General features: G+C 44.6%; 1 protein-coding gene across 1 annotated transcript in view; it reads left to right on the top strand.

The window, feature by feature from the left end:
* The window catches only part of GSG1 (germ cell associated 1), a 149,579-nt gene that overhangs the window by 94,771 nt on the left and 28,946 nt on the right, over positions 1–25,862 (top strand). The window contains exon 3 of the mRNA XM_040359618.1: positions 20,213–20,260. Coding sequence (XP_040215552.1) covers positions 20,213–20,260 — 48 coding nt within the window. The remainder of the gene's footprint in view (positions 1–20,212; positions 20,261–25,862) is intronic.

The following is a 25,862-nucleotide window of genomic DNA, read 5'->3' as shown; positions in this document are numbered from 1 at the left end:
AAGGCTCCGGGGGAGGATGGTTTGCCCATGGAAGTGTACAAACAGTATTCTGAGGTGCTTTTACCACAGCTACTAAAGGTATTCAACAGCGCCAGGGAGGGAGGGATCCTTCCCCCCTCAATGTCCAAGGCAAACATAGTACTGTTGCTTAAACCAGGCAAGGATCCCGTAGACCCGGGGGGAATATCGCCCCATCTCCCTATTACAAAGCGACGTGAAGATACTGGCCAAGGTGCTCGCCATTCAGCTAAATGGGGTGATAACTTCACTAGTGCATAAAGACCAGGCTGGTTTCATGCCTAAAATCCACGGCGGTTAATCTGAGAAGGTTGTTCCTTAATATGCAAGCAAGGGCGGACAATATGGGCAGTAGGGCACTGCTGTCCCTAGACGCTACAAAGGCGTTTGACAGCATAGATTGGAATTATCTTTGGACGGTGTTGCAGAAATTTGGGTTTGGCCCTGTTTATATTTCCTGGGTGAGGTTGCTGTACAGCCAACCGCAGGCTGCAATAAGGACCTTTGGCTCCTTGTCGGGGAGCTTTGCTCTGAAGAGGGGGAAGCGGCAGGGATGTCCCCTGTCCCCCCTCCTTTTTGCTTTGGCTATCGAGCCGCTGGCCATTTAGTATAAGGGCAAACGCCCGCATCACTGGATTCTGTTATGGTAACATGCAGGAAAAAGTGATGCTGTATGCTGACGATACCCTTCTTCTGCTGGGAGACACGGATTCCTCCCTCAGGGAGGCTATGATGGCAATTTCAGACTTTGGAGGATTTTCTGGTTTGCTTATAAACTGGTCAAAATCAGCGTTGCTTTTGCTGGATGGCGATGACACGCAGGTGATTAACCCCGTATGCCCCTGTCATGGACCTTGGAGTGCTGGAGTGTTTCTACTTGAAATCCTAATTCATGTATTTCAGAAGATGGGACATTACTGACAGTTCATTGCAGGAGATACTGGACATATTAAAAGTGGTTTATTTTGTCCTGACTAGGTCAATAGGACAATGACCCTTCAATGCTTAGCTCAGGCTATTGAAATGCTAAGTGGAGCCGGCTTGTGAAATACCTTTGTATTGTGTTCTGCAGGTGAAGAGCTGTTGTCAGAGACGGGACGTCTCTGGGAGATAATTACCTCAACTAAATGTATTTTAGAATGTGATTGAAGTTCATTGTATGTGTATTGTATAGTGGGGAATTGCAGACGAGACGCCTAGTCACCTCGTCAGGCTAAATGATTAGATAATTGGCTCATGTTAATTATTCTGATTGCTTCCTTGTACCTTATATAACGCTGTAGTAATTACCTCTTCTATATGTGGAGCCAAGCTGTCTAGATAACGTATTCTGTTACAATTAGTAATTAACTTCACTGATGTCATTATCTAAAGAAATGTGTCTTGTCAGGGTCGGCACCAGAGTGTCTACCTAAACTCTGTATGGAAGCCCCAGTGTGTGAAAAGGGGGTGGAGATTTCATTGTTCTTTGATGATAAGCTTGTAAACTGTATATAACCAGCAGAATGCTGCCATTAAAGAGAGTCCTGTTTGAACATACATACAGCCTGCCTGGTGTGTGTTCTTAATGGGTCCGAACGGCACATAGCTGTAGTTCGGATCCCGGAACCTTGGATGACTGGACCATCAGACGTTGCAATCGGCAATCTGATCCAATAGAAGCAGAGGAGTGTCGGGAGAGCAGAACCGAGCGAGCAAAGGGTCTCGTCACAGCCCCATACCCATTACCTCATACTTAAAGTACCTAGGGGTACAGATCATGGCTAGGCCACGAGATTTCATCCAACTCAATGTCCCCCCCTTGTTACTAAGATTTAGGGATAAAATTAAAACTTGGAAGGCCCTGCTCTTGTCGGTTGCAGGCCGGGTGAATCTAGTTAAGATGATACTAATGCCGCAACTGTTGTACTTTCTTCATAACACCCCCATGGTTATCCCTCTAAAGGTTTTTCCCACAGTAAACAGTATATTTCGTAGTCTTATCTGGAAGGATAAGGCTCCTAGGATTAAGTTGGAGCACCTACAAAGACCTAAAGATAGCGAGGGATTGGCTTTGCCAAATCCTTGGCTATACTACTTAGTGGCCCAGCTGCAGCAGCTGATTGGTATGTTTTTCGGCCAACAGTACGATCCTCTGCTCAGAAACTCCTGGAACATACCGTGGGCAGAAGTCCGATCCCTGAGGCGTTGGAGGTGCAAGCCTTTGCTAAACCGCATAAAAAGTTTCCTACTTTTAGTTTAATCCAGAAGGTATGGAACAAGGTCAAATATGTTCAGAACGCGGAAGGCTATAAGAAATACAGTCCTATATGGCACAATGGCACATACACTGAACTGGCCAAGTTACAATGCGGGGCCAGGTGGAAGCAGTATGAGATCACGCACCTCACACACATATTTCGCCATGGTGTGCATTGCGGGAGGCGTTTGCCGCAATCAATGTACTTTTACTATTTACAATTGATGCATGCAGTGGCGGCACAGGGTCGCTCCTCAGGGGTGGTGCCTGTCGCCGACTCCTGTTTTTGATCATTAGGGGGATGCTGGGACGTCAAAAGGCTTTATATCCCAGTGCTATGCCATTTTGCTGCAGTCTGTGATGAAGCAGCATCCCCTGAAGATAAGGAAAAGGTGGGAGACAGATGCGGGCGAGTTAGATGGTGAACAGTGGGAGGAAATTTTTCAGGCAGTGAGTAAGTGCTCGTTGAATGTTTCCCAAAGGCTCACTCAGTTTTATATTTTGCTGCAAACTTATTATACCCCTCACAAGCTTCATAATATGAATCCACAGCTTGACCCTACCTGTACAAGATGTAAGAGAGACCACGGTGATCTGATCCATATGCTGTGGAGATGCCCAAAGCTCCAAACGTACTGGGCGGGTGTGGTGAGTACAGTTAACTCAGCATTTGGCGTGGCTCTTCCACAGGGCATGTCTCTTGGGGGCTCTGGAGGAGTAAGAATGGGAGGAGGCGGACAGAGAAGCTATACACAGGGTTTTGTTTCAGGCAAGGAAGCTTATTATGGTACACTGGAAGGCTGAGGCTCCCCCGACCCTGGCTGAATGGATTGCTAATATTGGGACAGTGTTGAGAATGGAGAAAGTGATATATCAACACAGGGGTAATGCCCACAAGTTCAAAAAGCTGTGGGCAAAGTGGTTGGATGTGCCGGGTCTGGCCCTGGTGGACCTGGTGATGGATAGGCTATTGGGCATCAATGTTGGGTGAGGTGTGGATTGTGATAAATGACAGAAGGGTGGAGCTTGAAATGTTTTGGGGGGGGGGGCTCTACCTCCAGATTACAAATGTTATGTGTGTATTTGACATTTTCCGTTTATTTGTCCCCGCAATGGCGAGAGGACTTTGTATGCCTTGTACCTCTGAAAACGAAATAAAATTTTGTTGGATCAAAAAAAAAAAAAAATTAGGCTTTCTGGATAAATAATTACGCCACAGTGCCTGTAGCTACAGCCGTCAATGAAGGCTTTTTTAAGCTCACTTACTGTTTGTTAATATGTAAATGTTTAAACATTTATAGCATTTTTGGATTTGCACTTTAACCCCTGTTCTGCTTTCCTTGTGTAGCGGGGTTACCCTGTCAGAATCTCACGACAGGTCATCCCCGCTGGAAGTACATTTGTAAATATGTTGGACATTGTTATGAAGTTATGCATTGCGGGGCTATGAGTAGCAGGAGATATGGACTCCATTGACTCTGAGGAGAAAGCAGACTACGCCCCTCGCAATGCCCCGTACCATTGGAGCACGTGACAACTCCACTCAGCCAGTCAGAACGGAGATGGGAAGTTATTTAAGAAAGGGGAGGGGCTGACTTTGCTCTCTCGGGATCTACACTCTCTCCTCAGCTGAGCTGCAGATAATCTCAGCCCTGCTACTAGGCCGGAGGCCTGGGCCTATTCACCGAGAGACCAGCCATCCAGACAGAAGCAAGACCCCAGCATCCAGCCGTGTTCCCGGAGACCGAAGAGGCAGCCCAGCTGACAACAGAAACAGTGGAGCATCCCCGTCCGGGATCCTTCGTGCTGTGGAGCAGTGCCTTACCAACGCACCCCCTTCTTCTAAGGAGAAATCAGGTGGATCGGCCTGTTGGGTGAGAGAGTACATGCTCAGTTTCTGACGTTCTGGTTACTATAGACACCCAGTGTTATTTCACAGGCCGCAGACACGTGTTCGGCCCATAGCCGAAATTTAGAGGCCTAGTTCATAGTATCAGTGATCCATAGAAGAGATTGACGCTGATAAACGATCAATCTACCAACGTTCTGCTGCCTTCAGGCATTTTGTTGCATAGTTTATCTCATTAACTGTTACCCGTGGATTGCAATTTTAAAGCGGTGGTTCACCCTAAAATGCAAGTTTCTAGCAAGAAATACAGCATAGTAGCGTGAGCTACAGTATGCCTTTATTTATTTTAAATAAAGGCATACTGTAGCTCGGAGATACGTTTCAGGCTCCCCGCGGGGAATGGGCGTTCCCAGTCAGAGGGGACAATGATTGACGGCCAGCTATTGTGCGTCACGCCTCCCGAGTAGGACTTGGCTCTTCACGGCGCTTTACGGTGCCTGCGCACAGACATCGGAGCTGACTGCGCAGGCGCCGTGAAGAGCCACGTCCTATTTCGGCTATTTCCGTGAGGCGTGACTCGCCATAGCCGGCCGTCAATCATGTTCCCCTCTGACTAGGAATGCCTACTAGACTGAAACTTATCTCCGGGATTAAACAGTGAGTACGGCGCAAAAAAATTAAATAAAGGCATACTGTAGCTCACGCTAGTATGCTAGATGGCATGTTAGAAAACATTTTTTTTTTTTAGGGTGAACCCCCGCTTTAATGTGCACCAACCGGCCGCAACACAGATATTGACTGATCTGCAGAACTGCCCGTTAGGGGCGCTCGCGAGTATAGACTCCCTTTTAGTTTAGACGGATGGTACCATTCCTATGTTCAAAGAGAAATCTCACTAGCTTACATTAATTGCTGATTCTTGCAAGGGCCCTTGCGAATCAGACTGGGTTATCACTTATTGATTGTGTTTATGTCTAAACCATATAGCTGTTGTTTTTAAGTTTCTATACAGTAAACTTATCCCTTATATTCAAATATATTCACTGTGTGGAGTGTATTTTCTTGTCTGGAGGGACCTTCCATTACAACAGGTAATTCATTATCTTATTGTCATTGCATGTTGTGTACCTGTTATTGTGACTCCAGCCCTGCAGGGGTCACAATATCCCACTACCAGAATTCTGATGTGTTAAGGGAGGGTTCGAGCTAGTTAAACAGGGGTGAGTTGAGCCAAAAGAGAGTAGATCCCAAACAAACCAGCGGCTCCTTCGGGGGAAGCCTTGCATTACGGTGGTGAGTTACAGACAGAAGAACAGGAAGTGAGGATTTCTCAGAAGAAATAAGGACATTTAAAAGCAAAATTGAAGGATGAGGTAAGTGAAGGAGGACTGCACTAAGGTAAAGGAAGCTATTTAGGAAAATACATTTCCTTTACAACCCCTTTAACTTGTCAAAGCATAAAGATGCATAAACATTATGTCATGTATTAATACAGTGGATTCATGCGCTTGAAATTTTTCACCCTTATTGGGATTTTATGTAATAGACCGACACAAAGTGGTACATAATTGTGAAGTGAGAGGAAAATTATAAATGGTTTTTAAATTGTTTTACAAATAATTATCTAAAAAGTGTGGCCTTTCTTTTGTTTTTAGCCCCAGTATTTAGTCAATACTTTGTAGAACCACCTTTCCCTGTAATTACACCTGCAAGTCTTTTGTGGAATTTCTCTACCAGCTTTGCACATCTAGAGAGTGACATTTTTGCCCATTCTTCTTTGCAAAATAGCTCAAGCTCTGTCAGATTGGATGGAGAGTGTCTGTGAACAGCAATTTTCAAGTCTTGCCATCGATTCTCAATTGGATTTAGGTCTGGATTTTGAATGGGCCAGGCTTTGATCTAAATCATTCCATTGTAGCTCTGGCTGTATGTTTAGGGTCCTTGTCCTGCTGGAAGGTGAACCTCCACCCCAGTCTCAAGTCTTCTGCAGACTCTTTAGCCCTGTACACACAGGCCAGAATTTTTTTCCTGACGAGATTCTTGGCAAGAATCTCTTGCCGCCCGAGTGTACAGACACTGCGGTTCTCTTGAAAAGCAAGTACGCGGTGACGTCATCGCATGCGCTCATCACATTCGATGCCGTCACCACCATTTTGCTGCACACTTACCTATGCCTAGGAAGCTACCGCGCATGCGTCCAAGTCATTTCGAGAATGCGCAGGTTTCCACGGCGACAGGTAAGTATACACACTCTCGGGTTTCTCAGCAGGAAAACTGCAGAGAATCTCACGACGAGAAAAATAGAGAACATGTTCTCTATTTTTCTCATCTAGATTCTGGGCAGTTTTCTTGTTGAGAAACCTGAAAGCCTCGTACACACGCTCGGTATACTCTGCAAGAAAACTCTGCCAGCAGTTTTCTTGCTGGTTCTTGCCGAGTAAACCGAGCGTGTGTACGAGGCTTTTCAGGTTTTCTTCTAGGATTGTCCTGTATTTGGCTACATCCATCTTCCCATCAAGTCTGATCAGCTTCCCTGTTCCCGCTAAAGAAAAGCATCCTCATAACATGATGCTGCCACCACCATGTTTTCATGGTGGGTATGGTGTGTTCAGTGTTAGTTTGCCACCACACATAGGGGTAGATTCAGGTAGGACTTACGCCGACGTATCTCGATATGTGCAGCGTAAGTCCAAATTTGCGCCGTCGTAACTATGCGCCGTACCCACAAAAAGAGATACGCCTGAAATTAGGCTCCTTCCGACCGACGTAACTTTTCTCCACCGGCGTATTTTATGAGCATTTTTACCCTGGGCACATTTTGCGCTCCCATTGTTTTCTTATGCAAATGAGGGAGATACGCCAATTCACAAACATGCGCATGTCAGGCGCAGTATGCGCGCAGTGAGCGCAAGTTGTACGGCCAGCGCAAACTTGCTCCTCATAAAAGCAGGGGCAACTTAGCAACGTCCACAGGTCAACTGGAGAGCAGCTACAGCAGCACCGTTACGGACGAGCTGAGCAAGCTGAGCACCCACACTTGCTGGACAACACATCTGTGTGCCAACATGCCAGGGGCAGCCATGGTCCTAGCAATACTACTGAGTGAACCGACTCGTAGGAGGGCACGGGAGAGGATATACCAAAAGCGCATAAACGTCTTTGGCATGGGTGATTCGGAGGTCTTTTTAATCTTCAAATTCAGCCCTGAAGTCATCCAGGAAATAACCAGAACCCTGCAGGATGACATCACCAGCAAGACACATCGTGCACATGCAGTGCAGCCACTGGTCAAGGTACTGGCAACACTGCATTTCCTGGTGAAGTGGAGTCGTGGCTGGGATGTCACAATCCACCATGAGCAGATGTGTGCACCAGGTTGTCCCCACAATCCTCAGACGCATGTCGCACCACATCATCAAACCCACCCAGGAGGACCTGCGGGTGAAGGCAATGGCGGATTTCTATCAAATTGCCAGATTCCCACGCACCGTGGGGGCCATTGATTGCACACATGTGGCACTACGGCCCCCCCGTGACATAGAGCACATATACTGTAATCGGAAGCATTGGCATTCCATCAACGTACAGGTGATAGTCCATTGCCTCATATGGCACGTCCGTGCCAAACACCCAGGATCCAGCCATGACAGCTACATATACCGTCAGAGCCCCATCTCAACAGAATTTGAACAGAACGTGTATGGGGACAGCTGGCTGGTTGGTGAGTGACATGGGTGTCAGGCATGACTGTCCCACCCCATGATGCAGACATCACGAGGGGCACATGCACGACTAATATCCTCCTGTCTTTTCCCTTCCAGGTGACGCGGCATATGCACTTGGACCCCATCTCATGACTCCATTCCGGAATCCCCAAACCTCAGGAGAGGAAAGATACAATGAAGCACACGCACGTACCCGTGCAGTGGTGGAACACACATTTGGCCTCCTGAAGTCCCGTTTCCGATGCCTGGATAAGTCTGGGGGTACCCTGTTGTATTCCCCAAACTTTGTGTGCCAGATCATCGGTGCATGTTGCATGCTGCACAACTTCGCCATGAGAAAGGGCCTGGAGATTGAGCTACGTGATGACCTGACCCCGAACCATGCAATCCCCCCCCTAACCAACTCTACCCGGTCTACTGAGGGAAGAGCAGTTAGGATTTGTCTCGTGGAACGTATCTTTGCACGTTAAACACACACATTCATCATGTCACAAGGAGAATGCACGCATGCACACCACTGTGGTCCCCAGCTCACACACCCCACATCCTCATCAAATTGGATTAGACCAAAGTACACTGCACGGTACTTGGGAGCAGCAACGCCACGCCAAGGCTCCAATTATGTCGCTGTACATTCATACACCCTTCACACGGCAGAGGGTGACACCCCTTTGCCAGCAGGAGTGACACCCCCCCCATTCACACACCAGTCACACTGTAGTTTACACTCCTCACCGTGTGTAGGGACTACAACACAAACACTAATACTCAGACTTTGAGCATAAATATAAATAAGAAAATAAGCTCAGACTTTGAGCATAAATATAAATAAGAAAATAAGCTCAGACTTTGAGCCAAAAAAAAAATAGCAGAAATTGCCCACAAAAAACACCAATCATCTCCTCTTACGTTTTCCCAGGCTGGTGCCACGGGTGCCACAGCTCTGGCTCCTCAGTTGGCGTGATGGAGCCTGGGGTGGGGGGAGGAGCATCATCCCCTGCTTGATCACTCCTGGCAGGTGATGCCTGCCTGCCATCCATTGCGTTGGCAAGGCGGGTGAGCACAGTGTTGGTCTGCGCCAGCATCCGAAGCTGGCGGGTGGTGTTAAGATGGTGGTGCCTCCGGGTTTGTCTCCCCTCCTCACGCACAGCAGCAGTGTTGGCCTCTACCGCCCCTGCCAACCTGCTCACCTCTGCTGTGAGCACTGCTGTGGCGGCCTGCTGCTCCACCATGCAGGTGACCATCGCCACACTATTGGAGCTGACTTCCTGCAGGCTCTCTGAATTTTTGATGCCCAGATCAGCCTGCAGGGTGAGAGCCTGCTGCAATGACGCTGCGCATGCAGCCTGAGATTTGGAAGAGGAGGCCAGGCTGTCCACCACCCGCAGAAGTCTCCCACCATAGCCCCGATATGGGGGGTCTGCAGGCCCTGCTCCTCCTGCAGCCCTTCTCGGAGCCCTCCGGGTACACCCCTCGTTTTTCGCAGAGCCTTCCTGGGAGAAGGAGAGGCTGGGGCCCGTCCAGATGGGGAAGACGGGGAGGGGGCTGCCCTGGAGGGGGCTGCACTGGAGGGGAATGCCCTGGAGGGGCTTGACCTGATGGTCGGGGAGGTGGTGGGGAGTTCAGGGATGGTGGAATCCTCCTCGATGTAGATGGAGTCCTCCTGGTGGAGGTCAATGGACTCCTCCACAACTACCTCCACAGATGTCCTATGGGCGCTCCCCTCCACCAACATGCCCAGGATTTCCAGGGGGGCCGACTGGATCACATGATGTTGTGGGGATGACGTGGGTCGCCCTCCAGCTTCATCCTCAACATCTGCGGATGACACAAAAAAAAACACATGTTGGTGGACCCACACACTTGTCACATGTTCCCTTCCACCCCCTCCCATGCTACACACCGTATAGGAGATAAAACACACTTACCTGACCCCAAGTCCCGAACAGTGGAGTCCCATCCTGGAACGCCCTCCACCTGCTCCTGTGACTAACACCGAGCAATTATTTCCTCCTCCGGTTTTAAGCGCAATGGACAGGCTGGTCCTCCTCCCGTGCCACTGGCATGTTTGCGAATTAGGACCAATTTGTCCTGGACCCGACGCCGCATGTCGTTGAGCTTTTTTTTGGATATCCTCCCAAATGCGTGTTTCATTGCCAATGGCATTAATGTCCAGGGTGATACTCTCCAAAATTGCCCTCCTCTGTGCCTTGCTAGTGTTCTTACGCTGGGCACCATGCAGGGCGGCGTCATATTTGGTCAGTGCCGCCATCATGACCTCCATCTCCGCTGCATTGAAATTGTGTTTCCTCTTTTTCTCCTTCTGAGGAGGTGCCATGTCGTTCAAGCAAAATTACCTTGCTCAGGGGGGGTAAAAAGCCGGATGTAATTTTGCGCAGGACGGGCGCATGTCTGGGCGTATTTATGCGCTCGGCGTAAGCCGGTGGGACGGCGTATCCTAGGAAGTAGGACCGGCGTAGTTGTGAGCATGCGCACACGGAAGCGATCGTACGTCCACGGGACTGCGCATGCTCTGTCGATGATACGCTGGGCGTAATCCACTGCTCCACGTTCAGCCCATCATTTGCATAAGGGAACACCCACTTACACTTACGCCGGCTTGCGCCCTCAAATTTCCGGTACGCCGGCGCAAAGTTACGCGCAAATGCTTGCTGAATACTATGGTAACCTCGCACGATTACGCCGGCGTAGTGCATATGAGATATGCTACGCCAGAATAAGGATGCGCCCATCTACCTGAATCTACCCAATAGTGTTTTGCTTTTAGGCCAAAAAGTTAAATTTTGGTCTCATCTGACCGGAGCACTTTCTTCCACATGTTTGCTGTGTTCCCACATGGCTTCTCGCAAACTGGACTTCTTATGGCTTTCTTAAAACAATGCCTTTCTTCTTGCCACTCTTCCATAAAAGCCAGATTGGTGGAATGCACAACTAATAGGTGTCTTGTAGACAGATTCTCCCACCTAAGCTGTGGATCTCTGCAGCTCCTTCAGAGTTACCATGGACCTCTTGGCTACTTCTATGATTAATGCTCTCTTTGCCCGGCCTGTCAGTTTGGGTGGACAGCCATGTGTTGGTAGGTTTGCAGTTGTGCCATACTCTCCATTTTTGGATGATGAATTGAACAGTGCTCCGTGAGAGGTTCTCAAAGCTTAGGATATTTTCTATGTCCTGCTTTTAACCTCTCCACAACTTTATCCCTGACCTGTCTAGTGTGTTCTTTGGTCTTCATGATGCTGTTAGCTAACTAGGGTTCTCTTACAAACCACTGAGGAATTTACAGAACAGCTGTATTTATACTGATATTAAATTACTCACAGGTGGACTAGGGGAATCAGGGTAAAGGGAACTGAATACAAATGCCCGCCACACTTTTCAGATATTCATTTGTAAAAAAAAATAAAACCTTCCTTCCACTTCACAATTATGTGCCACTTTGTTGGTCTATCACTAGTGTTGCTCACGAATATTCGTATTGCGAATATTCGGCTCGAATATGGCATATTCGAGTATTCGCGATATATTTCAAATTTCGCAATGAATATTCGCAATTCCGAATATTCGCATTTTTTCAATTTTATTTTTAAAACAGATCACATCCTATCGACGTCTAAAAGCATTGCTGGTATGATTAGAGACCCTGGGCCGAGTAGCTAAGCTGAGGCGATCCTTTTATGTTGCCGAATATAAAAAAAAAAATTGCGAATTTTCGCTAATGCGAATGCGAAAATGATTGCGAATTTTCGATAACTGTGGTAGGAGAACTCTGATTGTCTCTGATGCAAAAGGGGGGGGCTTTGTGTATGTTTCTGTTATGAATATTTGTATGTTTGATATTATTTTTTTTTGTAAGAAGGAAAAAATTGCGCATACCTTAAAAAAAGGGGAGAATACAGCAGCAACTCAAAAATGTTATACAACATAAATTAATACAAGACAGAAAATGGAGTCGCTCTACAAGAATAAAAAATATGTCTAGTGACAAGACATGTGGGCAAATTTTAAAATAAGCAAGCGCAAATAACTTGTGAAATACACAGTGAAACAAATATATAAAGAAATATAGTCCCAATAATAGAAAAATAATCTTTCATAAAAATGTCTTTGATATGTGAAGTGAAAAAAAGTCCAAAGCATGCAGCATGAACGTGTTCAATCTTCAAGGTGTTTGATTGACAAACGGCTGTGACAGATGGATAGAGTAAAGAATCACCACCAATGCAAAACACTTTTTATTTTCTATTGTAAAATATCAAGAATATTCTGAGCCAATCAGAGTGCTCCTTCCACATTTGCCGAATATTCGCAATTATTTTGTATTGTAAAATATCAAGAATATTCTGAGCCAATCAGAGTGCTCCTTCCGCATTTGCCGAATATTCACAATTATTTTGTATTGTAAAATATCAAGAATATTCTGAGCCAATCAGAGTGCTCCTTCCGCATTTGCCGAATATTCGCAATTATTTTGTATTGTAAAATATCAAGAATATTCTGAGCCAATCAGTGTGCTCCTTCCGCATTTGCCGAATATTCGCAATTATTTTGTATTGTAAAATATCACGAATATTCTGAGCCAATCAGAGTGCTCCTACCGCAGTTATCGAAAATTCGCAATTATTTTCGCATTCGCAATAGCGAAAATTCGCAATCATTTCATTTCGATAAAATATCACGAATATTCGAATTTAGCGAATATATCTCGAATATTCGACTATATATTCGAGATATATCGCGAAATCGAATATGGCGTATTCTGCTCAACACTATCTATCACATACAATTCCAATAAAATACATTTACGTTTTTGGTTGTAACATGACAAAAGTGGAAACTTTCAAGGGGTATGAATACTTTTTCAAAACACTGTAAAATAGTCCTGAAACAGAAAAGTCCACACCATTCAAAACATTTCTTCAAGTTCGATCGTCAGTAAGTTTCCCAACGCATATGAGTATTATTCACAATATGCACTCCCAGATCTGTGTGCCTATGTCGCTCACCTTCATTCATAGACCTCCTACAACTGAAAATGTCTAAGTGCATTTGTCATCAAGGAAGGAAAAGGGGGGTTGCACCACTCCTCATCAATGGCAACGTTCGATCCTGAAAGGATTTTCATCCACTGTTTCTTCCCAAAAAATATTAGCTCAAAGAGCAGGATAAATCATAGTGTTCACTGTTGTCATATAGAAATATTTTTAAATAAAATTATTCCACTCACAAAAATATTGAGCCAGATTCACATAGGAGAGCAGCGGCGTAACGTATCGCAGATACGTTACACCGCCGCAATTTTTCATCGCAAGTGCCTGATTCACCAAGCACTTGAGATGAAAACCTACGCCGGCGGCCTCCGGCGCAAGGCGGGCCAATTTAAATGGGCGGACCTATGTCCGCAGTCTCTGGTAATCTTGTGCAGTATGTGCGCAGTCTCTGGTAATCTTGTGCAGTATGTCCACAGTCTCTGGTAATCTTGTGCAGTATGTCCGCAGTCTCTGATAATCTCATGCCCATTTAGAGTCCTTCATAACTAACAGTGTAATTTTTTAGTTTGTTTGCGCCGATCTGTAAGGCTGCGCTGTATACCATGATTTGTGATGCTGGGGCTATATACTCTGTGCTGTGATGCTGAGCTGTATACTCCTGACACTATGGCCTGGATTCAGGTAGATTTGCCCCTTATTTACGGAGGCGCAGGGCAGCGTTTTTGCCCTGCGCCCCCGCAAATTTACTGCGCTACCCACAATTCACGGAGCAGTAGCTCCGTAAATTGCGTGTGCGCTGTGTAAACTTGCCCTGCGTAAGGGCGCCTAATGTAAATGATCCCGTAGGGGGCGGGAATCATTTAAATTAGGCGCGCTCCCACGCCGAGCGTAGAGCGCATGCTCCGTCGGGAAACTTTCCCGACGTGCATTGCGGCAAATGACGTCGCAAGGACGTCATTTGCTTCAAAGTGAACGTGAATGGCGTCCAGCGCCATTCACGAATCACTTACGCAAATCACGTAAAATTTGAACGTCGCGACGCGGGAACGACGGGTATACTTTAGCATTGGCTGCCCCTGCTATTAGAAGGGGCAGCCTTACGCTAAACACGCCGTACGGAAACAACGTAAATTGCGTACGCAGGGCTCGCGCAACATTGTGAACCGGTGTTAGTATGCAATTTGCATACTATACGCTGACCACAATGGGAACGCCCCCTAGAGGTCATCGCAAGAATGCAGCCTAGATATGCGTGGCATAAGAGCCTTATGCCACGCAGATTTTAGGCTGCAGTCGGCGTTACGATGTTCCTGAATCAGGAGCATTCGTAACGCCGGGGCAAGTAAGCAATTGCGCTGTGTAACCTATGGTTACACAGGCGCAATTGCTACTTGAATCTGGGCCTATGAGTGGAAGCAAGTGGAATACAGGGGACGAAGTGGGTGTATTCTATATGGGGTGTGGCTTATGAGAAGTGGGAGGGACCAAATGTGGAGGGGCGGAGTCTTGAGCCCCCCCATCCTAAAACTTCACCAGCCGCCACTGCTAAAGTGTATTGTGTAAACCTTGCTAATACAATGGGAGCAGCCATTTTTAGTACTGAATTCATATTAATGATAACGCAGTCTGATAATTTTTCAGCATATGCATATGATCAGCAGGAAACAATACTTATGGACAATAGTCTGAAATGATGGTCCTAACATAGAAAAAATTCTGGACCTGTGTTGTTTGTGAAGGTTCTAATTTTTACAGATTATGATAAGGCTAGTAGCTTGAAGACATTTTTCCACGTATCCAAGAAGCTTCATAGGAGAAACTGCTTGGTTAAAGGGTAAGTTCACCTTTACAGAAAAATCTGTAAGGTGAACTTACACAGGACCCCCACCTCACACCCCCCCCAGTCCTGCTAACCTACAGCGCAGCAATCTCCCATTCTGAACCCCGGTATAGCCTCCTCACGGCTCCGGGGCTTAGAAATCCTTGCAGCTTAATCTCCTAAACGTACCCCATCAGGAGGGACACTTAGGCCTCGTACACACGACTGAACATGTCTGCTGAAACTGGTCCGCGGACCAGTTTCCGCGGACATGTTCGGTCGTCTGTACGGCCGACCGGACCGGATTCCCGGCCGAGCAGACTGGTTTCCAGCGGACAAATGTTTCTTAGCATGCTAAGAAACATGTCCGCTGGAAGCCTGTCCGTCGGACATGTTCGGTCGTCTGTACGACTCACCGGACATGTCCGCTTGGCCAAAAACCCCTCGCATGCGTCAAAGTGATTCGACGCATGCGTAGGAAGCATTGACCTTCCAGGGTCGCGCACGTCACCGCGTCATCGCTGCGGCGACGGCGCGGCCAGGTCACCACGTTCGCTGTCCGCGGGGAATTTGGTCTGATGGTGTGTACAGCCATCAGACCAAAATCCGGCAGCGGACATGTCCGATGAAAACGGTCCGCGGACCTATTTCATCGGACATGTCCCGTCGTGTGTACGAGGCCTAAGGAGTATTCAAATTGGTCAGCGCCATCACATGGCTGAGGAGGGGGTCCTGTGTAAGTTCACCTTACAAATTTTTCTGTAAAGGTGAACTTACACTTTAACCACCTCAATACTGGCCACTTTCGCCCCCTTCCTTCCCAGACCAATTTTCAGCTTTCAGCGCTCTCGCACTTCCAATGACAACTGCGCGATCATGCTATACTGTACCCAAATAAAATTTTTATCATTTTGTTCACACAAATAGAGCTTTCTTTTGGTGGTATTTATTCACGACTCTGTTTTTTTTTTTTTTTGCGATATAAGCAAAAAAAGAGCGGAAATTTGGAAAAAATAATAATATTTTCGTCTTTCTATTTAAAAAAAAATCCAATAAAATCTAATTTTGTCATAAATTTAAGCCAAAATGTATTCTACTACATGTTTTTGGTAAAAAAAATCTGTTAAGTGTATAATAATTGGTTTGTGTGATTACGAACAGATATACGCAAATGATCATGTACAAATGTGCGCCGGTGATCACAAACATATGTGTGGAAATGATCATTGGGACATGTGATTTTACTGTTACATATTTGGGAGGGAGATATTTTTACTATGTGGTGACATGTGTTTTGGGGACATGTGTGTTTACTTTTCTGTGTTTTACACTGTGTGACTGGTGATCAGTGAGTAAAAAGCTGAAAAAACAGCTCATACTCACTGATCACCAGCCAGCTGCAGCAATCCACCCTCCTCTCCTCACCGACGACTTCTGTGTGAGGAGAGGAGATCCGATCACCTAGCAACCGGGTCTTTGTTTTCATCACATGACGGCTGTGATTGGACACGGCCATCATGTGATCAGGAGGGCCAATCACAGAGCCCTCCTGCCGATCCATGTTGCGCTGTGTCCAGGTGACACGAGTGCTTCGGGATCGCGCTGCTGCGCGGGAACACGTGCGATCCCCCTCCTTCTGAGGGACGTTCCTGAACGTCCACTGAGAAGGAGAGAGCGTCCACCCGGCGTATATGTGCAGTGGCCGGGTGGGAAGTAGTTAAGCAGCAAAACATCTTTAACATTACAAAATAAGTCCAGATTAGGGATGAGTTTCGAGTTCGAGTCGAACTCATGTTCGACTCGAACATTGCCTGTTTGCCTGTTCGGCGAACAGCGAACAATTTGGGGTGTTCGCGGCAAATTTGAAAAGCCGTGGAACACCCTGTAAAAGTCTATGGGAGAAATCTAAAGTACTAATTTTAAAGGCTAATATGCAAGTTATTGTCCTAAAAAGTGTTTAGGGACCTGGGTCCTACTCCAGGGGACATGTATCAATGCAAAAAAAAGTTTTAAAAACAGCCGTTTTTTTGGGGAGCAGTGATTTTAATAATGCTTAAAGTAAAACAATTAAAGTGGGGGGGCGGGATCCACACCAGAACTGAAGGGTCCGGAATGGATATTTGGGGGGAACCCCACGTAATTTTTTTTAAATTTGACATGGGGTTCCCCTTAATATCCATACCAGACCTGAAGGGCCTAGTAATTGATTTTTTATGACGTGGCTTTTCTCTGAATTGTCGGGAGCCGACAATTCATTATTAGCCGTGAGTGATTTTAAATGACTTTTTTTCCTTCAGAAATGGCACTTTGAGCAGGGACAGTTCTAAACACGAGAAACAAGCGCTTCTTCACAGGCATACTATACACCCCCCAGGTACGAAATTTTAAGGAATATTTCACTTTTATTGTTTCACTTTAAGCATTATTTAAATCACTGCTCCCAAAAAAACTTCAGTTTTTAAACTTTTTTTTGCATTGATACATGTCCCCTGGGGCAGGACCCAGGTCCCCAAACACTTTTTATGACAATACCTTGCATATTAGCCTTTAAAATTAGCACTTTAGATTTTAAACGTTCGAGTCCCATAGACTTTAACGGGGTTCTAAAGTTCACACAAACTTTTGGTCTGTTCGCAGGCTCTGGTGCGAACCGAACGGGTTCGGCTCATCCCTAGTCATAACATGGAATTCATAGGTTGAAGCATGTTCGTATTAGCGATTACACTATAATTCCTACTTCACATGCATACAGTATTTGGGACTGTTCTCAGTTTTTTATACTTACAACCTTATTGGATGATATATGGAATTGTTTTGAAGTTTTTCTGGACACATTGGGCCAGATTCAGGTACATTGGCGTATCTTTGTGCCGGCGTAGCGCATCTCATATGCGCTACGCCGACGTAACATTGAGAGGCAAGCTAAGTATTCACAAAGCACTTGCTCCCATATTTACGCCAGCGTAACGTAAATAGGCCGGCGTAAGCCCGCCTAATTCAAAGCAGGCAGGTAGTGGGCGTGTTGTATTAAAATGAATTGTGACCCCATGTAAATGCATGGCCGTACGGACGGCGCATGCACGCGCATGCTCAGAATCACGTCGCAAATACTCGCTAAGATACGATGGCTCAATGCGTACGACGTGAACGTAACTTACGCCCAGCCCCATTCACGTACGACTTACGTAAACAACGTAAAATACGACGGCTGTTTCCGACGTCCATACCTTAACATGACTTACCCCTGCTTTATGAGGGGTAAACTTACACCGGACGTACGCCTTACGTAAACGGCGTAGCTTACTGCGACGGGCGCAAGTACGTTTGTGAATCGGCGTATCTAGGTCATTTACATATTCGACGCGTAAATCAACGGAAGCGCCCCTAGCGTTCAGCGTAAATATGCACCCAAGATACGACGGCGTAGGAGACTTACGTCGGTCGGATGGAGCGAGAATTCAGGCGTATCTTGTACTGTGAATTCGGCGCATAGATACGACGGCGCATCCTAGAACTTACGCAGCGTATCAACAGATACGTCGGCGTTAGTTCTCTCTGAATCTGGCCCTTAAAATCTAATTGGATGATGTGTTGGACTGTTCTCAGTTTTTTTTTACTGACAATCGAATTGAATGATATATTGGATTGTTTTCTTTCTTCTTTTTTTCTACACATGATTTTTGGTGATTGTGTAATTTATGAGCAACGTTGTTTATATGCACATTTGAGTCTATATTTGATCATTTATATTAAGGAGCACTTCACTGTTAGTATGTTTACATTTAGCAATGATCCATGAACACTGGCCTAAAAATCACTGGTTCTACAGGAGTTTTGTGTTTTGCCTGTAAAAGCTCAATGTTATATCTCTGTTAAAAAAAAAAAAGCTCAATGTTATCCTGTGTTAATGCACATTGGGACGATTAGAGGCATATTTTACTTTTGTCCGACAGACTTGTGTAAACGCTCGAAAAATCCCACAACAGCTCGTTGTCCTCGGAAAATTTTAAAGCCTGCCATCCATTATTTTTTTGCGGAAAATCCGACAACAATTGTCCGATGAAGCGTACAAACGGTCGGATTTTCGACCAACATGTTGTCATCACACAATTCCCGTAGGAAAATCCGATCGTGTGTACGAGACTTTAGTGTGCTGATTGCATTCTTTCAACGTTTTTTTATTTTGATGGTGGTTTATTTTTTATGAATAATAGCGCTGGGTTTTTGTACAAAATATTTTTGCTGATATTCAACGGTGACCCTAGCATTCTCTCCCTTGTTCCACACTAGGTTTGTTCGCTTGAGCTAAAATTTGTAAGAGATTACAACCTGCCTACTTATCTGAGACTATGATACTGCTACTTATAGCCTTCTACATATGTTAGAATTGAGATGTTGCATTATTCTTTCACATGTATTCTCTTGCAAACATTACCCTATTAAGGGCTGCATCCCTGTTACCGAACTGTAATAAAATATATGCTGCCTTATTTTAAGGGCCATCTTAATAGCATCATGGGCCCCTGGGCAAGGTGCCCCTACAATGATGACAGTGCAGGTAAACAGACATCAAGTAGGTAGGAGGCAGACTGCCTCCCCTGTGTATTTATCACTCTCAGTGCCATCACGGGGGCCCCCAATTTCGGGGCAGTGTGGGCTCAAGGACCAGCTGCTTTGGGGAAAGTACAGGCCCCCCCCCCCCCTGTGCCCAGGTGTGCCCTCTCATGAAGACAGCCCTGCTTATTTTCCCTGCAGATGGAAAAGATGTGAAACCACTCTATCCTTCAATAACATGTTTAAACAAGAAAATCTTTTGCTGTATACTTTTTTCACCAGACTAAATTAATGTGTTTTGCCATAGGGAAGTGAATTTAAGCTGTATTTAATTCAAACAGTCAATTCTCTTTATTTAAAGTTCCTTTTTTTAAATCCACTGTGGGGCTGGCAGCTGTAAAATTTGATAATGAGAGCTGGATTCCCCATTGAAGAATAGCAAAGCATGACTGTCAGATGGGCCTAATAAATTGGTGAATCATAGCAAAAAAGTGGTGAATAATTCATGGGACAGTTTGTTGCCACTTGATAAATATACTCCTATGTATTTAATGCAGGTGGTCCTACATAACATTTCCTGGATTTTGGTCAATTAGTAACATTACCATGGTAAAATTGTGTTAAATATTTATTGTATATTTATCTTAGACTTTGTGACTATAAGCCCTGTTGGCAATGGCACCGTCCTAATCGGTGCAACACCGCATCTGCGGCGCTGCACCGATTTCAAAAAGTAGTTTCTGTACTACTTTTTGCGATTTCGGCACGCGATTTACATTGACATCTGTGCAGAAATCTGCACAGATGTCTCTGTAATCGCGGCTACAATCGCGACTGACCAGCAGTTCAGCTGAACTCACACGGCTTCACTCCCGCAGCCTAGTGTGAACCTGGGCTTAATGTGTGTTTTATTTTCTGAAAAGGCTCAGTGGTCCTTTAATGGCTTACAATTTTACATAATTCACTGTTGCAATGATGTACTTTTTGTAATTATTGTAGATGAGAAGTGCCGAAGCTTTCTAGAATTAACGCCACCAGCTGAAAGAGGTATGTTTATTTTTATTGTATATTTGTATAATTATTTTAACTCCCTAAATGAGATGATTATTGGTGTAATCATTAAGGCGCATTCAATGCCACCTGCTTATGTTTTTAGGAAGATAACAATAGACAGTACTGTAAGTAAATTGTTAAATTAATGCAGATCCCATCAACTTCCCATCCAGGTCAATTCTGGCACTTCGCTCCTTCATATCAAAATCATCATTATTTTTCTAGAAAATTATTCAGAACCCCCAAACATTATATATGTTTTTTTTTTGCAGAGGCCCTAGGGAATAAAATGGTGGCTGTTGCAACTGTGTATGTCACACGGTATTTGCGCAGCAATTTTTCAAAAACTTTTTTTTTGAGAAAAAAAAAACAGTTCCATGAATTAAAAAGAATAAAAAACAGTAAAGTTAGCCCCTGCGTATAATGTGAAAGCTGATGTTACGCCAAGAAAAAAGATACCTAACATGCCACGTTTTAAAATTGCACACACACGTGGAATAGCGCCAGACTTCGGTACTTATAAATCTCCAGTTACAGAGGAGGTCTTAGGCCGCATACAGACGGTCATTTTTTGCGATGGAAAAAAAATGAAGTGATGAAAAAAGAAGGCATTTTTGAAACTTCATTTTCAAAAACGATGTACTGTAGCATATACACCATCGTTTTGAAAAATGATGAACAAAGTGACGGCACTCTAAAGGGGAAGTTCTATTCGCCTTGAGGCTGCTTTTAGCTGGTTACTTGTTAGTAAAAGACGTTTCGTGCTTTTTTGTCTGTTACAGCGTGATAAATGTGCTTACTCCATTATGAATGGTAGTTTTACCTCCCGTCTCAAAACTTGCTTTTGGGCATGTGCGGGTTTAAAACGTTTTTGCCCACACACGATCATTTTTTATGACACAAAAAATGACATTTTAAAAAATGACATAAAAAATTCGAGCATGTTCAAATTTTTTTTTTTTCATTTTTCAGAAGACATAAAATGACATTTTGCCCACACATGATCATTTTAAATGACATTTTTAAAAATGTCATTTTATTTCATCACAAAAAATGACCGTCTGTACGCGGCATTAGGCTAGAATTGTTGCTCTCGCTCTAACGCACATGGGGATACAGTGATTTGAACGCCGTATACATATGTGGGCGCGACTTACGTATTTGTTCGCTTCTGTGTGCAAGCACACAGGGACGGGGGCGCTTTAATTTAATTACATTTTTAAAAATGTATTTGACTTTTATTTTTTGATTTTTACTCTTTCTCTTTTAAAAAAAAGAATCACTTTTTTTCCTATTACAAGGGATGTAAACATCCCTTGTAATAGGAATAGTGCGTGACAGGTCCTCTTTATGGAGAGATGTGGGGTCAAAAAGACCCCACATCTCTCCTCCAGGCTGGAAAAACTAAGATAAAAAAAATTAACTCTCTCTGCCTTTCCAGCCGTGTCCTCAGCTTTGTTTACATCCGCTGGTACAGACGTGACGTCGCTCCTGGGTCTCCGAGGGTCATAGAGATGGTCATCCTGGTCATCGTAAATCTCTATGTGCAACTTCTAGCGGTGACTGAATCATTCTACGGCTCGCCGATCGCACGGGCGAGACCGGTGAGGCACCGGAGGGCGGCAGGAGGGGGGATACATCCTCTCCCGCTGCCTGTAAGAACGGTCAAGCGGCTGAACTGCGGCTATGATTGTTCTTATGGTGCACAGAATCGCCGGCCGAAAAAAGCGATATTTGAATGATGCCTGTAGCTGCAGGCATCATTCAGAGATCACCATTCAAAGTCCATGATGTACCTTGGGTGGGAAGTGGTTAAATTTGATTGAAAAATATGGAGCACTTTACTAATTACCAAAACAGTACATACTTTATGCGCCAAAGATTGATTTATGTTGAAGGTCTACACACATGCAGATGTCCTGTATGTTTCTGAAGTCATAATCCTGGATTACAGTATATCTCTGGTTCCCTGAGTGGTGCTCCAAGGGACATTCACACAGATAAAGATTACAATTTTTAAAAAACAACAACCATTTTTTGAATTGAGGTTATAAGGAAACAAAACAGTGTGGTGAGGTGTTGTCTCTCTAAAACAAAGCACAGGTAATATTGGGTACATTCAGTGTTTACATTGGGGATAAGAAACAGCATTCATAACAATTTAATTACAGGTATAATTCTCAATATAATGTATAACTAAAGCATTCACCTGCAGTAAACAGCTATGAATATATCCAGTGCAATTTTGTGTTTATATTAACTATTTTTAATCCTTATGCTGCTAGAATTAATAAGTAGATAGGAACTTATATTATATTTACTTGTTTTAAACTTTTTTTTTTCATTTCTTCAATTGTTTCCTGGTTTTTGTCCTAAGCCGATAAGATTTAAAGTATAGCTAAAGGCACATTTCCTTTTTCTAGTTTTGGATAGAGTGGAGAGGGATTTGAACAGTTTTTATTTTTTATTTTTTTATTGCTGTCTGTGCCCTGTTAATGAGATTCCCCCTTTTTATTTGTCCTGTTTACCATTATCATTGAAAGTTAAACAAAATCCCAAATATTGGGTTGTTCCCAGAAAAGTAATGGAGGGGAAATGTTCCAATAGGGACACTAGTTCTGGTGATCTGGGGGTCCCCAAAGAATTCCCTTAATTTGCAGAGATTTCCTCTCACTTCCGGTTTGGCTACAAAACAGAAAGTGAAGGGAAATCTCCACAATGGGCTATAGATGGTGAAAATAAATCTACCTGCATACCTTGCCTAAGGGCAGATGGATTCCTTGAATAAATGATACATGAATCATCTGCCCTCGTGGGGATGGCCATAGCTAGGAATGCTAGGAGCGTGTTTTCTCAACAAAATAAAGCATGGGTACACGCATAGATGGGTGAGTCTGCTAGTTTAAATATTGTGTTTATTGCGTTTGATGCTCTGTCATTACTATATATGTGACCTTTTTTTGCATTGTGTTTTTTTCTTTACAAATACAAATAAAGAATTTATTTTAATAAAATTAATTTAATAGCGTTTTCGGTCTGTGGTGCACAGATACAGTTAAAGGAACACTAAAGAATTTTTTTTTTTAAATAACAAACATGTTATACTTACCTCCACTGTGCAGCTCGTTTTGCACAGAGTGGCCCCGAATCCTGTCTTCTGGGGTCCCTCGGCGGCTGTCTTGGCTCCTCCTCGCAAAAGCTTTCTACCTTCATGCGAGCGAGCTCGTATGGTGAAAAGCCTTTGCGAGCGCGCTCCCGTGATACATCGGTGGCCATAGCCACCGACTGTATCACTCGGTACCCCGCACCCCCCCCCGGCGCGCGGCGTCATCCACTGTGATTGACAGCAGTGCCACGCGCACGGGACTTTCGAGGGGTGAGGTAAGTAAAACGCGGGTTCGAGGGGGGGGGGGTAATGCTGTCAGATGTTTTACCTTTACAACCCCTTTAAAACGATAGTAAACGGCACCAAAAAAAAATTTAAACCCTGCAAGGTAAAGGCATAATGTGCTAGTATGCATTGCATACTAGCTTATTATGAAATACTTATTTTAGAACAAAGCCCTCTATCGCCACTCTGTCACTGCTGACAGGCACTTCCATTTTTACCAGGTCTTCTGTGTTCATGTCCTCCGACCATCTGATTGGCCTCACCGTGATGAAATCACTCGCGCAGGAGTCACGGACCGCAGCATGGGGCTCTGAAGGGACGGTGGGGGTATGTCATCCCTTCAGAGCGCATGACCCCGGTGACATTCAGTGTGAATATCTCCTAAACCATGTAGGTTTAGGAGATATTCACTGTGCTTACCTGTAGGTACAAGTGCCAAAAAAAGGTTTACTTCCCCCATTCGTACGTTTTTTTTTTTTGCTTATTTGTAACCCTGCTTCCTCAAGATCTTTACTGTGTAGCCTGTTTAACACGTCACAGCATCTTCTGCTAAATCTTCGAAGTTGTTTCTTCAATGCTACAGACACTTTTAAAAGCATATGCGATTCAAATCTGAAAATTAAAACTTGAGATGCATTAAGGGTGCTTTGCCTACCTGCTGAGTAGATTCAATTTTCATCCACTCATTCCTATATGACACTAATCCACACCTTTCCATAATGTCTATGATCCTGTGATTCTGTTTTTTCTACCTGCTGATGTAAATGCTGATAAAATCCATAACTAATACATTCGTCACACCCACAATCAGATTCAAACTTGTCTTGGAGGTTTCAGAGTGGTTGGAGAAGCAGAGAGAAAGAGGAAGGAATTTGAACTGTAGTGACTTCAGGATATCAACTTCTACTGCCATCTTATTCGATCTTTGTTGATGATTGTGTGCTATTTCTGAAAGGTCCTATACAGAACTCAATAGCAGTAGTAGAACCCTGAAAGCTTTAGCTTAATGCCTCTAATTGACTGACCTTTTATTTCACTGGACAGCCTGTATTTCTTCCATTGAGCCACTATGAAGAAGAGATGCCCTGGCCCACTCGGGAATGGGACAAAGTAAAGATTTTAGACAAGTGGGGTTACTTGTAAGTGCGTGCATCAAACAAAAAGTGGAGGAAGGTACAAGAATGACCACTATAATGCACTGTACTTACCATTTCAGGCCGCGTACACAGTCCATCCGATGAGAATGGTCCGACGGACCGTTTTCATCGGTTCACCGCTGAAACAGACTGATGGTCTAATGTGCGTAGACACCATCGTTTCAAAAACTGATCGGGTCAGAACGCGGTAACGTAAAACACACGACATGCTGAAAAAAAAAAAGTTCAATGCTTCCAAGCATGCATCGACTTGATTCTGAGCATGCGTGGGTTTTGATCCAATGCTTTTGTGTACTAACCATCGGTCAGCCATCCATCGGTTCGATTTTAAAGCAAGTTCTCTAATTTTTGTCCGAAGGACAATAGACCGATGGGGCGTACACACGGTCGATTTGGACCGATGAAACTGAACTTCAGTCCACTTTCATCGGTTTGGACCGATGGTGTGTACGCGGCCTAAAGCCTCGTACACACGGCCGAGGAACTCGACATGCCAAACACGTCGAGTTCCTCGGTGAGTTCAGGGATGAAGCCGCCGAGGAGCTCAGCGGGACGCCTTCTCCCATAGAACAACGAGAAAATAGAGAACATGTTCTCTATTTTCTCGACGAGTTCCTCGGCGGCTCCATCGGGCCAAAAGTGTACAGACGACAGAGTTTCTCGGCAGAATCCGGGTTTGACCGAGTTTCTCTGTGAATTCTGCCGAGAAACTCTGTCGTGTGTACGGCCCCTAAGAGTGCATTGAGTAAAGTGAAAAACACTATAGTCCTTCGTAACAAATCAATATTCGCTTAATTAAAGCAAGACCTATACCAGATGAATTTTGATTGGGTGAAAATGTCTATCTAATAAAAGTCCCCTTCACATCGGTTGAAAGTCCCTCTTAAAAAAAAAAATGTTTTGTTGATTGGCAGTGAAAAGCTTTATAGTCAGTTGTCTGGCAGTTCATAAATATGTAGGAGTCTGATTTGTGCTAAATCTCATTCCTCCTGCTTATAAATAACACAGCAATTGGTTTAATGCACAATTGTCATTTTACCATCAGAGC

The sequence above is a fragment of the Rana temporaria genome, chromosome 7 (genome assembly GCF_905171775.1).
Source record: "Rana temporaria chromosome 7, aRanTem1.1, whole genome shotgun sequence".
NCBI lineage: Eukaryota > Metazoa > Chordata > Amphibia > Anura > Ranidae > Rana > Rana temporaria.
Note: the sequence above shows the minus strand (reverse complement) of the source record. Positions and strands in the feature narration are given on the sequence as shown.